At 37.9% G+C, this 13219-nt stretch overlaps 1 protein-coding gene across 2 annotated transcripts; it reads left to right on the top strand.

Moving 5' to 3' along the window:
* Positions 1–3154: 3154 nt before the first annotated feature.
* MARCOL (MARCO like) lies at positions 3155–12494 on the top strand. Of its 2 annotated transcripts, XM_019414239.2 has the most exons (4): positions 3155–3283; positions 7194–7777; positions 10161–10282; positions 12279–12494. In XM_019414239.2, the coding sequence occupies exons 1-4, from the start codon at positions 3235–3237 to the stop codon at positions 12322–12324; spliced, it is 801 nt and encodes a 266-aa protein (XP_019269784.2). In that variant the 5' UTR covers positions 3155–3234; the 3' UTR covers positions 12325–12494. The 2 variants fall into 2 exon arrangements, with proteins under 2 accessions (XP_019269784.2, XP_019269785.2); XM_019414240.2 differs by lacking the exon at positions 10161–10282 and having other exon boundaries at positions 12279–12349.
* Positions 12495–13219: the final 725 nt, after the last annotated feature.

Below are 13219 nucleotides of genomic sequence, written 5' to 3'. Positions count from 1 at the left end.
TAAAGTGAAGGTGGAAGATGTCATGTCTCTAATCTCAAATGCTCACATGGGTATAGTAACAGAGACAACATTAATGGAACATTTTAGTGTGTGTGTCAGACAGATGCATCATCTCAATAAATAATGATGAAATTAGATCTATTCGAATTTTGGTTTGCGTCAGTACTTTGTGTGCTGAGTGAAGAAACTGACATCCAAAACAGGGAAGTTACCCAAGATTCTATATCAAGCATCTGCACCCTGCAGGACTCAGTGTTCTGAAACTAATGCCTCTGCGTGGGTGAAGATTGGGTAAAACGATCAATTAATAAGTCAACTGAGAAATAGAAAAAGGGCCTTCGGTGAAATAGTGATTACCTAGTGCTTGAACTTTGGCCTCTTTCTTGATATTGTGAAGTATTTAATGAGACTTGGTAAGCAACTGGCAAGTCTCCCCCTGACAGTTTCAGCAACATGAAACTGAATTTAAGGGGCATTAGGACTTCCATGTAATATGAATTACATTTCAAAAACCGGACCAAATATTCCATTTGTTTGCCTGATTCAGTTCAACCTATTGGCATCTGTGTCTGAAAATCCTAGCGAGTGCTATGTAGCAGTACCTTATACTGTGCTCAATCTTTACACATCTGGGGTTCAAAGAACAAAACTTGACATGTGCTACTTCCCCCTGAGGAACAATTGAAAGGAAACATAGTAGCTAAAGTATTTCGTGGAAGAAAGCTAGGAAGGAGCTCAGTTTCCTTCCCTTTAGCTGCATGACGAATGGCTTGAGTCTAAATCACGTAACTGGACACAGGATTCTATAAGACAGCTCACAATCAGAAACCAGATCACTAAACTGCAGGTATAAACTTTGTCTTCCAAACCACAAGAAAATACTTAGCAAAATTTGATTCCTTCAGTAGGGTATTATCATCATGATTTTAGAAATAAAGAGGAAAGAGAGATAGGAAAAGTGGCAGATGGAGAGAGAGACAGAGATTAACTCGCGTAAGATTACACAGCTAAAATGAGGAGTGACGGACACTTCATGTCATCTGACTCTAATGCTGTTGTTATTTCCACCCCAAAATGATGACCACTAAAAGAATAGCCTTGATGTGGAATCGCACTCGAAGACATGTGGGATGCCCCCCTCCCTTTCCCCAGCAGGTGGCTGTGCAGAGCATTTTTTGAGCCTACTCCAACACAGAATTCTGCCCTGACTCCCAAATGTAAAGGAAAATAATAATGGAAGACAATTCTAAAGGTGGAGGAATCCGATCATCAAAGGATAAATTAAATGTTCCATTTAAGAAAATTAGAGGATTAAAGGCAATTATTCAAAACACCCTTTGGCATGGTTTGGAGAACAGGGATATAGAGAAAACGCTGCCTTACTCAGTGCAACAAACAATACTTTCTACTAATTCATGAGACAGTCTCTGAGACCTCAGAGCACAGGTTTCATGGGACTTCATCTTCTCACTGCCGTGTCCTCAGATACAGGCACTCAATCATATTTGTTATTTACGTATGCTATTTTGAAGTGTGATAACACTGGAGCTAGGAGAAAAGCATGGGTAGGACAGATGATGGCATAAGTATGTACAAAACAGTTGTTTAGGCAAAATGCAAATGCAGCTATTATGGTCCATTTGTTGATATTTGGGATTTCACTGCATTGAGTATCTGCATGTGAAAATAACTTGCATCAAATTCAGCCATTTTGATCAATAAATGGTAGAGCAAATGTAGCAAAATGTTCATTGAAGAATCTTGGTGTTGTGTATGCACAGTTCTTTCAACTTACTGTATTTTTGAACAATTCATAGTGACATTTTGTTAAAAATGATCTGATCTTTAAATATATATATGTGTATATATAATATGGGGTATATTATATGGGAGATACACACACACACACACACACACACACACACACGTATATATGTGCATAATCAGGCCTTGTAGTTCATTGAGCTTATTCTGACATTCATATGAATACTAGTCAGTACAGAGAACATTTATGGAGGGGGGAGGTTGCCTTTTTACTATAGAAAAATGTTAAATTTGTCCTTTTTGATGCCCTACAATTGCTGGCTTGATTAAAAGAAATCATTCATCATTTTCAGAACTGCCCTTCTAAAGAAGCTAAAATGAAAATCAAACACAATCCAGAACCACTAAATCTGAAGATCTTAGAATTAGAAGGAATTATAAGAAGCCCCTATTTCACTTCCCTTAGAATTCAAAAATGTTTATCCTGCACTTTCTTATATTGGAACTAGATCTGCCATGTGGAACTACACAGAAAAAACAATATCATCCTCCCCCATGCTAATGCCCTTCACATGATGAATCCAGTGGCGACATCCATCCTAAATCTGTCTACTCAAGTTTATATTCTCTACTACGATCAACCAACCTTCTGCTCTGTGTTTTCTAGACCCCACTTTATCAAGGTCATTTTCTTTTAGACAGGCCTCAATTAATTCAAATTTATCTCATATAGGGCAGCCAACCTTGAACACAATATTCCACTGTTTCATGATATTGAGTTTATGGCTGACTAAAACTCCCAAGGTGATTGTCATATGAGCTTCTGTTTGGCATAACAGCTTGAGGCAAGAAAGTCAATAGAGTGATGTTATTCTCAAACATAAGATCTATTGTTTTTTGTTACCTCATAAAAATGCATTACACCTCATCATTCCCCACTGGATGCATTCATCACTTATTAATGATGCATTTTTACTTGCTTTTAAAATATAATTTGAGGTAAATACTTAGCACATGATTTATATGTGGGAAGATGTCATGGGAATCCCTATTGTGGACATATAAACATGCAAGGTCAGTAACAGCACTGACGGAAGACAAGTTATCCCTCAACAATAAAAAAAAATTTAAACACTGAGCTTACCACTTTCCCAGCTGGATTTCGCCATGTTTATTTTTTTCTGTAAGACAAATATCTGATAGAAGCATATTAAATTTGGGGTATTTATGGGAGTTGGGGTGTGGAGCTAATTTTTAAAATGGCAATCCATTCAAGGAGGAACACCTTCCAGTTTGTGAAAATTACTCTATAATTTTTTTAAAACAAAGTGACAGTGTTTAGCAATTAGGGTGGACGATTTTTCAAATATATAACATGGTAGTGATCAGGACGGGTTATTCAGAAAGCATCTACTGAAGAGTTACCCTTAACTCCATCCGACAACCAGGTCTGAAACAGCTGACTCTAACATGAAGGCTTTCATTTTCCTTCCCTTCATGTTCTTGGCCATGTTCTCAGGTAAGAAAAGTTAAATTCGATGACTTTCCTTCCAACTCTCAAAGTAAAGAATCAGAAATGTTGAGTGACTTAGTAATACTTTGTCAGAAAATGTTAAAATGATAAATCTCCATCAGACAGAGAAAGGAAAGAGGCTAATTTCAGACAGCATAAATATAGACCAAAGGCATAAAAATAGTGACAAGGTGAGACAACAGTGAATAGTTTGACACGACTGAAGAGAAGCAGAGGCAAAGGAATGGGAAAAGCAAGGCATTACCCTGGAAAGATAATTCAGTCTAAAAGGATTATGGGAGTTTGTGAATACTCACAAGTCCATATTCCATAAATATATAGTTTTGTGTGATGATCCAGGAAATTCTGTGGTCACAGAGAAATAGGTTCAAACCCTGACTTTTCAATTCTCTGTTTATGTTATTTTGGATAACTTAATTTTTTAGCCTCAGTTTTCTCCTTTATAAAATGGAAATAAGTAGACATTCCCACAGGCTGCCATAAGAATCACGTATACTCTGGCAGTAGCTACCATTACTTGAGTTCTTAGGTGCCTGTCACTCAGCAGACCTCTCTGTGTTCCCTACCTCAATACAGTTAGGTGGTCTGTTTTCAGCGATGAAATTTCCAGCTAAGGATGTAAATTTCTCTAGATAATAAATGACACAGATATTCTATATTTTTATAATATATATCAGAGAAAAATATATATTATGCGTATACTTATTATGTTTACGTATGTTTGCAAGAAAAATATATAGATAGATACATAAAATTCCTCCCTAGAACATATATGCTCCATAACGGCAGGTAACATATCTCTTTTGTACTTCAGTGCTTTACTAGATGATGTTTAGTACGCATTAAGCAAGCATTTGTTGATGGAAGAAAGTCCCTTAATGCCAGATGTAGTAGTTATATGGATTTGGAGGGTGACAAAAGGAGAGGATTCGGGAATGCCTATTACAATATAGAGCAATGCCAAGAGTATATTTAGAATGTAACATCAGAGGACAAAAATACAGAACAGATAACTATTTTACAAAAATTTAACTTAAAAAAATGGTTAGGAGCGCCTGAGCATCCAACTCTTGATTTCAGCTCAAGTCATGAGCTCACAATTCATAAGTTCGAGCCCCATGTCAGGCTCTGTGCTGACAGCGAATTTGCTCTCTCCCTGTCTCTCTGCCTGTCTCTCTCTCTCTCAGGATAAATAAATAAAGATTAAAAAAAAAAACAGTTATACCATATTCTGATATTATAGTTACCTTGTTTACTTAAAAATTCCACCCCTGATTTTTTACAAATTTAGCCATGTGAGAAATGATATATTAATCAGATTTTCATTATATTATTGTTTGTACTAGGAAAAGAAGGAAATACAATCACTACTCATTGTTAGAAGACTGTTTAGGTAAATTATGGTAATTTAACAGGTGAAATATTCTTCAGCCATTAGGGAAAATAATAAAGGTGCTCTATATGTATTGATATAGAGCCTTTATATGTATTGATATAACCTCACGGTTCTGTCAAGGGAGAAAATAAGTATTAGAACAGTGTACAATGTGCTACTAATTGTGTGAAAAAATATATCCCAATATGTTTGTAAATACAGAAGACATCTCTTGAATGATACAGAAAAACCTGTTGAATGTAATTGTGTCCAAGGAGTGTTGGGACAGGAGAGGAAGGGAAAGTTACTTTAAACTACCCTTTTATGTCTTTGAAATTTGATGTAATTTGCTTGTAAGACCTATTTAAAAATAAAAAACATAATTAACAAAGAATATAGATCAGCTGATCTATTTTTTACCATTTCATCCACAACCTTATTTTAATTGATTTCTGCTCAAAGTTAGTGCCTGTTAAGGAATACTTTTGAGTCTTAGAACTCATGCAAATGCTCATCTCTCTGCTGAAAATAATTATTTCCTTATCCATTTTTCTGGCTATAGCCTATACTTCCTATCTGTGTCACCTCCTCCAGGATGGAGACATGATGCCCTACTACCTGCTATCTTGACTCTGGGTCTATTGTCTAATTTATTTTTCACAGGATAGCATTAATCAAGCTACCATAAATGCCCGTTTGCTTGTTTACACGCATTATTAGACTTTCCAGCTTCTTCAGGGTAGAATAACAATCCCTTATTCATGGTTGTGTGTCTAGATCTTTCTATAGCTCTGGCATGGTAATGGACCCTTCAAATATAGTTCTGGTCAGTTGAAAGGATGGCTAGATTACACCCATGACCGTCCTACCACACGCTACACCACAGTTAGTACACCAGGTTACTAAGTGCTAAATTCCTGAGCCTGGGCTAAGACCTTAACCACCAGTGATAGAGTAGACAATGGCATGCTCAACGGATAACAATTAATGATGCATTTGATTTTAGTTAAATTTACCTGAAGGTACAAGTGTGTACACTTGTGGAAATAAAAAGAGGATCAAATGCAAATGCAACGGAGACTCTAGGCACAGATTTGGAACTACCTACCCTGAAATTATTTCAGGTTGTATAAAATGAAAAACTTAGGGAGAAAGCCTGCGAAGAAAAACAATGCAAGCTTGAATAAAGCTTTTTCAGAAACCCCAAATTGAGAAAGTAAAGGGGAAAAGAAAATCATTAAACAGAAAAGGCGAGGAAGTCAAAAAGAAACACTTGTACCAAACCAAGGACAAGAAACATAAGACCCAGTAGAATACCATTGCACTTAACAGCCATAAAGCCATTCCATTTGCTCATGGATTTTTGTCTAAACCCTGCTTATTTGGGAGTAGAAATTTGAATAAACCATATCTACATCTATATATCTATATCTGTCTATATCTATATCATCTATATCTATATCTATATCTATATCTCACAAATCTCACCCAATCTATTACTCCCCTGCTGGAAATATATATGTATGTATGTACCTATATATGTGTATATATATACATATATATATAGTGATGTATATATATTTACATATACATATATATAGTGATGGATGAACTTCCAAAATAAATTCAAGAAATAGATGAGTTATGAAAAGTAGGTATTAAGAAATAGTCATATAATATCTACCATTTCCTTGAATAGTTTGAGTACAAAAGAAAGAAAGAAATAACCACTGGAGAGAGTATGACTGGTTGATGCTAGGACCCCTATGGGAAATGGTGGGCTGTTCCCTTTGGAACAGGGGCAAGGTGGGAAGAAAACAGCTACAGAAAGCATATATAGAGATGAGAAAAGAATACGGAATGAGGACTCACGACTGGCAGTTTTTATGTCTAGAAAACTGCTGATAGCACCTTCTGTAGGGTGAGGTCGGGAATATGGGAAAGGGTTTTGTGATGTAGGGAAAGTTTATAATAAGCATAACTCAGAGTCTATTTGATTATTCAGGAAATCATTACAAGGAATTTGGAGTAGTATGAAGCTCAGATAGTTCAGTTCAAGTAATTCAGATTCTGATTTAGAAATGGGACAAGCCAGTTTGACCCCACGATTTTTATTTATTTTTTAAATTTATTTTGATAGAGAAAGAGCATGAGTAGGGGAGGAGCAGAGACAGGGAAAGAATTCCAAGTGGGCCCTGAGCTGTCAGCAAAGCCCGACACAGGCCTCGATATCATGACCTGAGCTGAAATCGAGAAAAGTCAGATGTTTAACCCACTGAGCTACCCAGGCACCCCAACGCCGTGATTTTTAGAAACCATGTAATACAATTAAGAAAAAAATAGAGGACCCAAAATATTAAGGTTGTAAGAAGTTATGGGAAGCTTCTGTCTGAGGTTTGATTAAAAACAACTGAAAGAGGTGTTAAATACATACTACAACTTGGGATGAATGCTGTTGATTTAAAACTCTTAAAGTTAAATGACTTTACTTTTATTTTTGTGCTTATGGCATCATTTCAGTGTCTTCAACCCAGGCTTTGAAAACAAGTGTTTTTAAACCAGAAGAGGGTTCAGAACCTGCATTTATTCGACAGAGAAAACATGAAGTTAACCATCAAGGAGAACAAAAGGAATTTAATAAGCAAGGAGGCAACACCCAAGGAAAACAAGCAATATCTGGTCTCCAAGGACGACCAGGGTATTCTAACCAGCCAGGGAAACCAGGGGATTTTAATCAGCAAGGAAGGCCAGGAGTTTTCAATCAGCCTGGAAGACTGCAAGGGAATTCAGGAGACTCTAATCCAAAAGGGAATTCAGAAGCTTCTAATGAACAAGGAAAACCAGGATCTTCTAGCCAACAAGGGGGCTCAGGGTTATCTAGCCAGCAAGGAGTTTCAGGATCATCTAGCCAGCAAAGGAAGCCAGGGTCTTCCAGCCAGCAAGGGGGTCCAGGGTCATCTAGCCAGCAAGGAAAGCCAGGGTCATCTAACCACCAAGGAAGACCAGGATTGTCTAGCCAACAAGGGAAATCAAAGCCTTTTTACAATCAAGAAGAAATAAAAAATGCGGGCAACCCTTTGAATACCAATATAATGGAGATTCAGGTTGGTGTTAATCTCTTTTTTTTTCCCCTTGGTCAACTTACCTCAACTATTCAATTTTCCAAGACTTGAAATTGTTAACAGAATATACTCTACTAAAGACCCACACGTTGTGATGACACGGATTCAACAAAAGGCGAAGGAATCTGGGGATGGTTATTTTCATACCTATGGTCATTAATGAGTGTCATGCTCTTCCATTCCATTTCTCATTCCTTTCTTCTGTCTTCCACTCCAGCCTTTCTACCTATACTGGACTAGATCAGACCTTTGTGAACGGAGTCCCTACCCTTGCCAGATTTAACATTCATGCCCATTTCCATCCCATCCATAATCTACAAGCCACTCAAGTGGTGTTTATTTCTAAATCACAAATCTGACCCGATCTATTACTCCCCTGCTCGAAATTCTTCAGTAGCACCATACTCTCTAGAAGATAAGACCCAAACTCCTGAGCATGGCCTTAAGGATTTTTTTTTTCAATATATGAAGTTTATTGTCAAACTGGTTTCCATACAACACCCAGTGCTCAGCCCAAAAGGTGCCCTCCTCAATACCCATCACCCACCCTCCCGTCCCTCCCACCCCCCATCAACCCTCAGTTTGTTCTCAGTTTTCAAGAATCTCTTATGCTTTGGCTCTCTGCCACTCTAACCTCTTTTTTTTTTTCCTTCCCCTCCCCCATGGGTTTCTGTTAGTTTCTCAGGATCCACATAAGAGTGAAACCATATGGTATCTGTCTTTCTCTGTATGGCTTATTTCACTTAGCATCACACTCTCCAGTTCCATCCACGTTGCTACAAAGGGCCATATTTCATTTTTTCTCATTGCCACGTAGTACTCCATTGTGTATATAAACCACAATTTCTTTATCCATTCATCAGTTGATGGACATTTAGGCTCTTTCCATAATTTGGCTATTGTTGAGAGTGCTGCTATAAACATTGGGGTACAAGTGCCCCTATGCATCAGTACTCCTGTATTCTTAAGGATTTTTTTTAATGATTGGATCCCATGTCCATGTATGATTGGACATTTCATGGCACTCTTAGTCACACATCCATGTTTTACAGAATCCTCTGATTTTCCACAAATGTATTTCTAATACCAATGATAGCCTTTATCATAGAATATACCATATTGCTTTGTAATTGATCTTCATTATGTTCAATCAGCACATGAACTCCTTAAAGAAAATACCTTTTTTTAAAAATATCTGTATCCCCCGATTCTAGTATAAGACAGGCATATAATAGGTTCTTTTGAACTGTTTCTCAGATAGGTGAATAAATGATGTACGGGAGACATCACTGTAATCAGGTGCACATCCATGACTCCTATATTCCCTTTGAGTCCTGCCGTGAAGCCTTGCCAGTCTCTCTCTCTCCCAACTGTCTTCCTCCTAATTCCATTTAACCCTGACCCTGAACACTCACTTAGTACATCCAAAACAGTTTTGTAGAACACTTCTTCAATCTCATTATCTTAATGGGAACTTCATTTTTTACATCATAAGTTGTTGTTACTCAGCACTCTTGCAAATGAAAATCGCCTGTCCCTCTTGGTTTTTACATCTAGGCTGGCATGAAGTAGTAATCTTCCAGGGACACCCCTGCCATTCAGACCTTACTGCCACCACCAGCGTGTTTCTGGGTGTTTACATTGTCACTTAAACTTTCTCAATTGGTATGAAAATGGTAGTGGAGTGTCAACCAATGGAAAAGACTGAACTACTTGTTCATCTTCCTTGGTCCTGAGAAGACTGAGCCACCTACTGAATATCCTCACAGTTTCACTTAGTGTCTCTGTTATAATCTGCTGTCAAAACTCCTTTCCGTTCACAGACTTCTGTCATTCTATAACTTGATTCCAAGGAAGTGCTTCAGGTAGGACTTAATTCCACTCTGCACAGTCCTACCTCCTGCCTCATTTGCTTTCATGGGTCAAAGAAAAAGAAAGTTTCAATAAACGATGATCACATGTGTTTTGTATTTGCCACTATAACTTTTCCAGAATTGTTGTTTCCTTGGGCAGGAGAAGGCTTGTCTACAAAGCATTAAAGTGGAGGCAGTGTGACATTAATAAGAGCAAGGGCTCTGCAGTCACATCATTCAGGTTCTGAACCCCAACTTGGGTATTTAATCTATATCTGGTCTTGGACTTATCACTTAAATGCACTGTATGCCTGCGATTATACAATGGAGCAAAATCTATCCTTCTTTCAGAATTGTTGTGCAGTTTAAATTAAAAAAAAGGGATTAACAAAATGATAGGTTTAGTGCAATGCTTCATCAATAACTAATGAGCAATGACTATTGTCTTATCACAATATCAGAATTAAATTGAGTTCCCTATATTTACTGCATGGTCTTTCACATGACTGCAGACTGGCAGTACCAGCAGCAAGAACCCAAATGGAAATACAAAATGTCAGTCTATCTACAAACCAGTCTGTGGTTCTGATGGAAAAACCTATGGTAACCTCTGTGTATTTAATGAAGCCAAAAGGTAAGATGACTTTCTGTTTATTTGTATCAGGAACTATCACTCTGATCCACAGGGAATACAAGAACATTTTTCCATGTGTCTCTGTAGTTTTCTCTCAGTAGTGCCTTGGGTGTTTGTCCAAAGAAAACATAAAAGGTACTTAACCTTTGAACAATAAATTCAATCATTTTCTGAAAGAATGTGATACATTCAGATTTTTAAGTAGGAATAAATTTATTATTGAATCATTCATTTACCAGATATTTATTAAACATCCACTGTGTACCAGGAATTGCTCACATGGAGGTAAGTTGGTGAGCGAAACACACAGCATTGCCTCCTGCTTCCTGCTTCCATGGAGTTTTCGTTTTTGCAGATGACAGCAAACAAAATGCATCAGAGGATAAGGAGGGCTGTGAGTCCTATAGATTACTTAGTATTGACCATTAAAGTGTATTTTAAATTTAAGTAACAACTTGAAAGATTGGATTTGGTGAGCCATGCAAACATTGAAGAATTGAACTCCTGTCCATCCACAAGAAATAAGATGATTATAAGGCTGCTTAAAATTAGAATGTGTGACTAAGAAAGAGTTGGACGTCTCCGCTTTCAAAATTAATGACTGCTCACCTCTTAAGGTAGTAAGGAGGTAAAAATTATACCTCTCTTGTTTTTGATAGTGCCAGTATTATATTAAGAGCTCAATAAACCATTACTGCAGAAATAAATGAATGTTAAAGGTAAGTGTGCCCCGTAGCCATAAAAGTTAGAGCTGGAAAAAACACCAGATACCCATTCTCTCACTTTATATATAAGGCACCTAGATCTGAGCCAAGAAAGTAGTGGGCAGAAAGTCACAATTCTCAAAGCGGGTCAGTGTGAAACAGGCAAGCCCAAGACTACAGCTGCTTTTACCCATGTGATTTTTTTTCTCTTTTTTAAAAATTATAATTTATTGTCAAATTGGCTAACATACAGTGTGTAAAGTGTGCACTTGGTTTTGGGGGTAGATTCCAGTGGTTCATTGCTTACATACAACACCCAGTGCTCATCCCAACAAGTGCCCTCCTCAATGCCCATCACCCATATTCCCCTCTGCCCCACCACCCCTCATCACCCCTCAGGTTGTTCTCTGTATTTAAGAGTCTCTTATGGTTTGCCTCCCTTCTTCTCTGTTTGTAACTATTTTTTCCCCTTCCCTTCTCCCATGGTCTTCTGTTAAGTTTCTCAAGATCCATGTATGAGTGAAACCATATAATACCTGTCTTTCTCTGACTAACTTACTTCACTTAGCATAATACCTTCCACTTCCACCCACGTTGCTGCAAATGGCAGGAATTCATTCTTTCTCATTGCCCAATAGTATGCCATTGTATATATAAACCACATCTTCTTTATCCATTCATCAGTTGATGGATATTTAGGCCCTTTCCATAATTTCACTATTGTTGAAAGCACTGCTGTAAACATTGGGGTACATGTGCCCCTATGGATCAGCAATCCTGTATCCTTTGGATAAATTCCTAGTAGTGCTATTGCTGGATCGTAGAGTAGTTTTATTTTTATTTTTTTGAGGAACCTCCACACTGTTAGTATCCAAAATCTATAAAGAACTTAACCAAACTCAGTATCTGAAAAACAAATAATCCAGTGAAGAAATGGGCAGAAGACATCAATAGACACTTTTCCGAAGAAGACATCCAGATGGCTAATAGACACATGAAAAGATGCTCAACATCACTCATCATCAGAGAAATACAAATCAAAACCACACTGAGAAACCACCTCACACCAGTCAGAGTGGCTAAAATTAACAACTCAAGAAACAACAGATGCTGGTGAGGATATGGAGAAAAGCAAACCCTCTTGCACTGTTGGTGGGAATGCAAACCAGTGCAGTCATTCTGGAAACCAGTGTGGAGGTTCCTCCCATGTTATTTTTAAATAATCCCATTTTCTTTCTATGTTGGTGCCACAATTTCTTGATCCTTGATGTCTTCCATTACCTTGTTTTTAGGATGAATAATGGAAAACTAAATCTGTACCATGAAGGGAAATGCTAAGCATTGACAGCAACCACATTACCTGGAACCTCAAAACCTACTTTCAATTCTCTTTAAACCATGGATTTCCTTGGGAGTTCCACTGAGGTCAGCAAGAGTCTTACAGATATGATGGATCTTACATAATTTTCAAGTTTGTTCCATAACAAATAAAGTCAGTTCCAGAGTTACTTCTGATTCCTGGTACTGTTAATTTTCTAGACTTTCCCAAATCTTGTGTCTCTGTTGGACCATCTTTAAGCATCCAACTTTGGAAGCCACACACTAGATTAATATTTTTATTCTATTTTATTTTTAGAGACAGAGAGCATGATCAGGGGAGAGGAGCAGAGGGAAGAGAGAAAGAGAGAGAGAGAGAGAGAGAGAGAGAGAGAGAGAGAGAGAGAAAATCTTAAGCAGGCTCTACACTCAGCTCAGAGCCCAATGCGGGGCTCAATCCCACAACCCTGGGATCATGACCTGAACCACAAGCAATTGTCAGATGCTCAACCAACTGAGCCACCCAGGTGCCCCTAGATTCATATTTTTTAAAATAAAAAAGCAGGGCACCTGGGTGGCTCAGATGGTTAAGGATCCAGCTCTTGATTTCGACCCAGGCCATGATCTCAAGGTTCATGGGTTCAAGCCTGTGTTGGGCTCTGTACTGACAGTACAGAGCTTGCTTTGAATTCTCTCTGCCCCTCCCCCACTCATGCTCTTCCCCCCCCAAGTAAATTAATTAATTAATTAACTTTTAAAAACTTTTTAAAAATACACAAACAGAATATAGTCTGCTCTGCTTGAAGCAGAGCTGAGAAAACCTTAGCCTCTTGCTTGCCACCCACACCCAGATTCAGCTTGTCTCCATAATATTTGGATGCAGAAAATTTGGAAAATAGAAGACTGAATACTTCCA

The sequence above is a fragment of the Panthera pardus genome, unplaced genomic scaffold (assembly GCF_024362965.1).
Source record: "Panthera pardus isolate Hobbes unplaced genomic scaffold, ASM2436296v1 HiC_scaffold_2, whole genome shotgun sequence".
Classification (NCBI taxonomy): domain Eukaryota; kingdom Metazoa; phylum Chordata; class Mammalia; order Carnivora; family Felidae; genus Panthera; species Panthera pardus.
The sequence above is the reverse complement of the archived record's forward strand: the minus strand, read 5'-3'. Positions and strand labels throughout refer to the sequence as shown.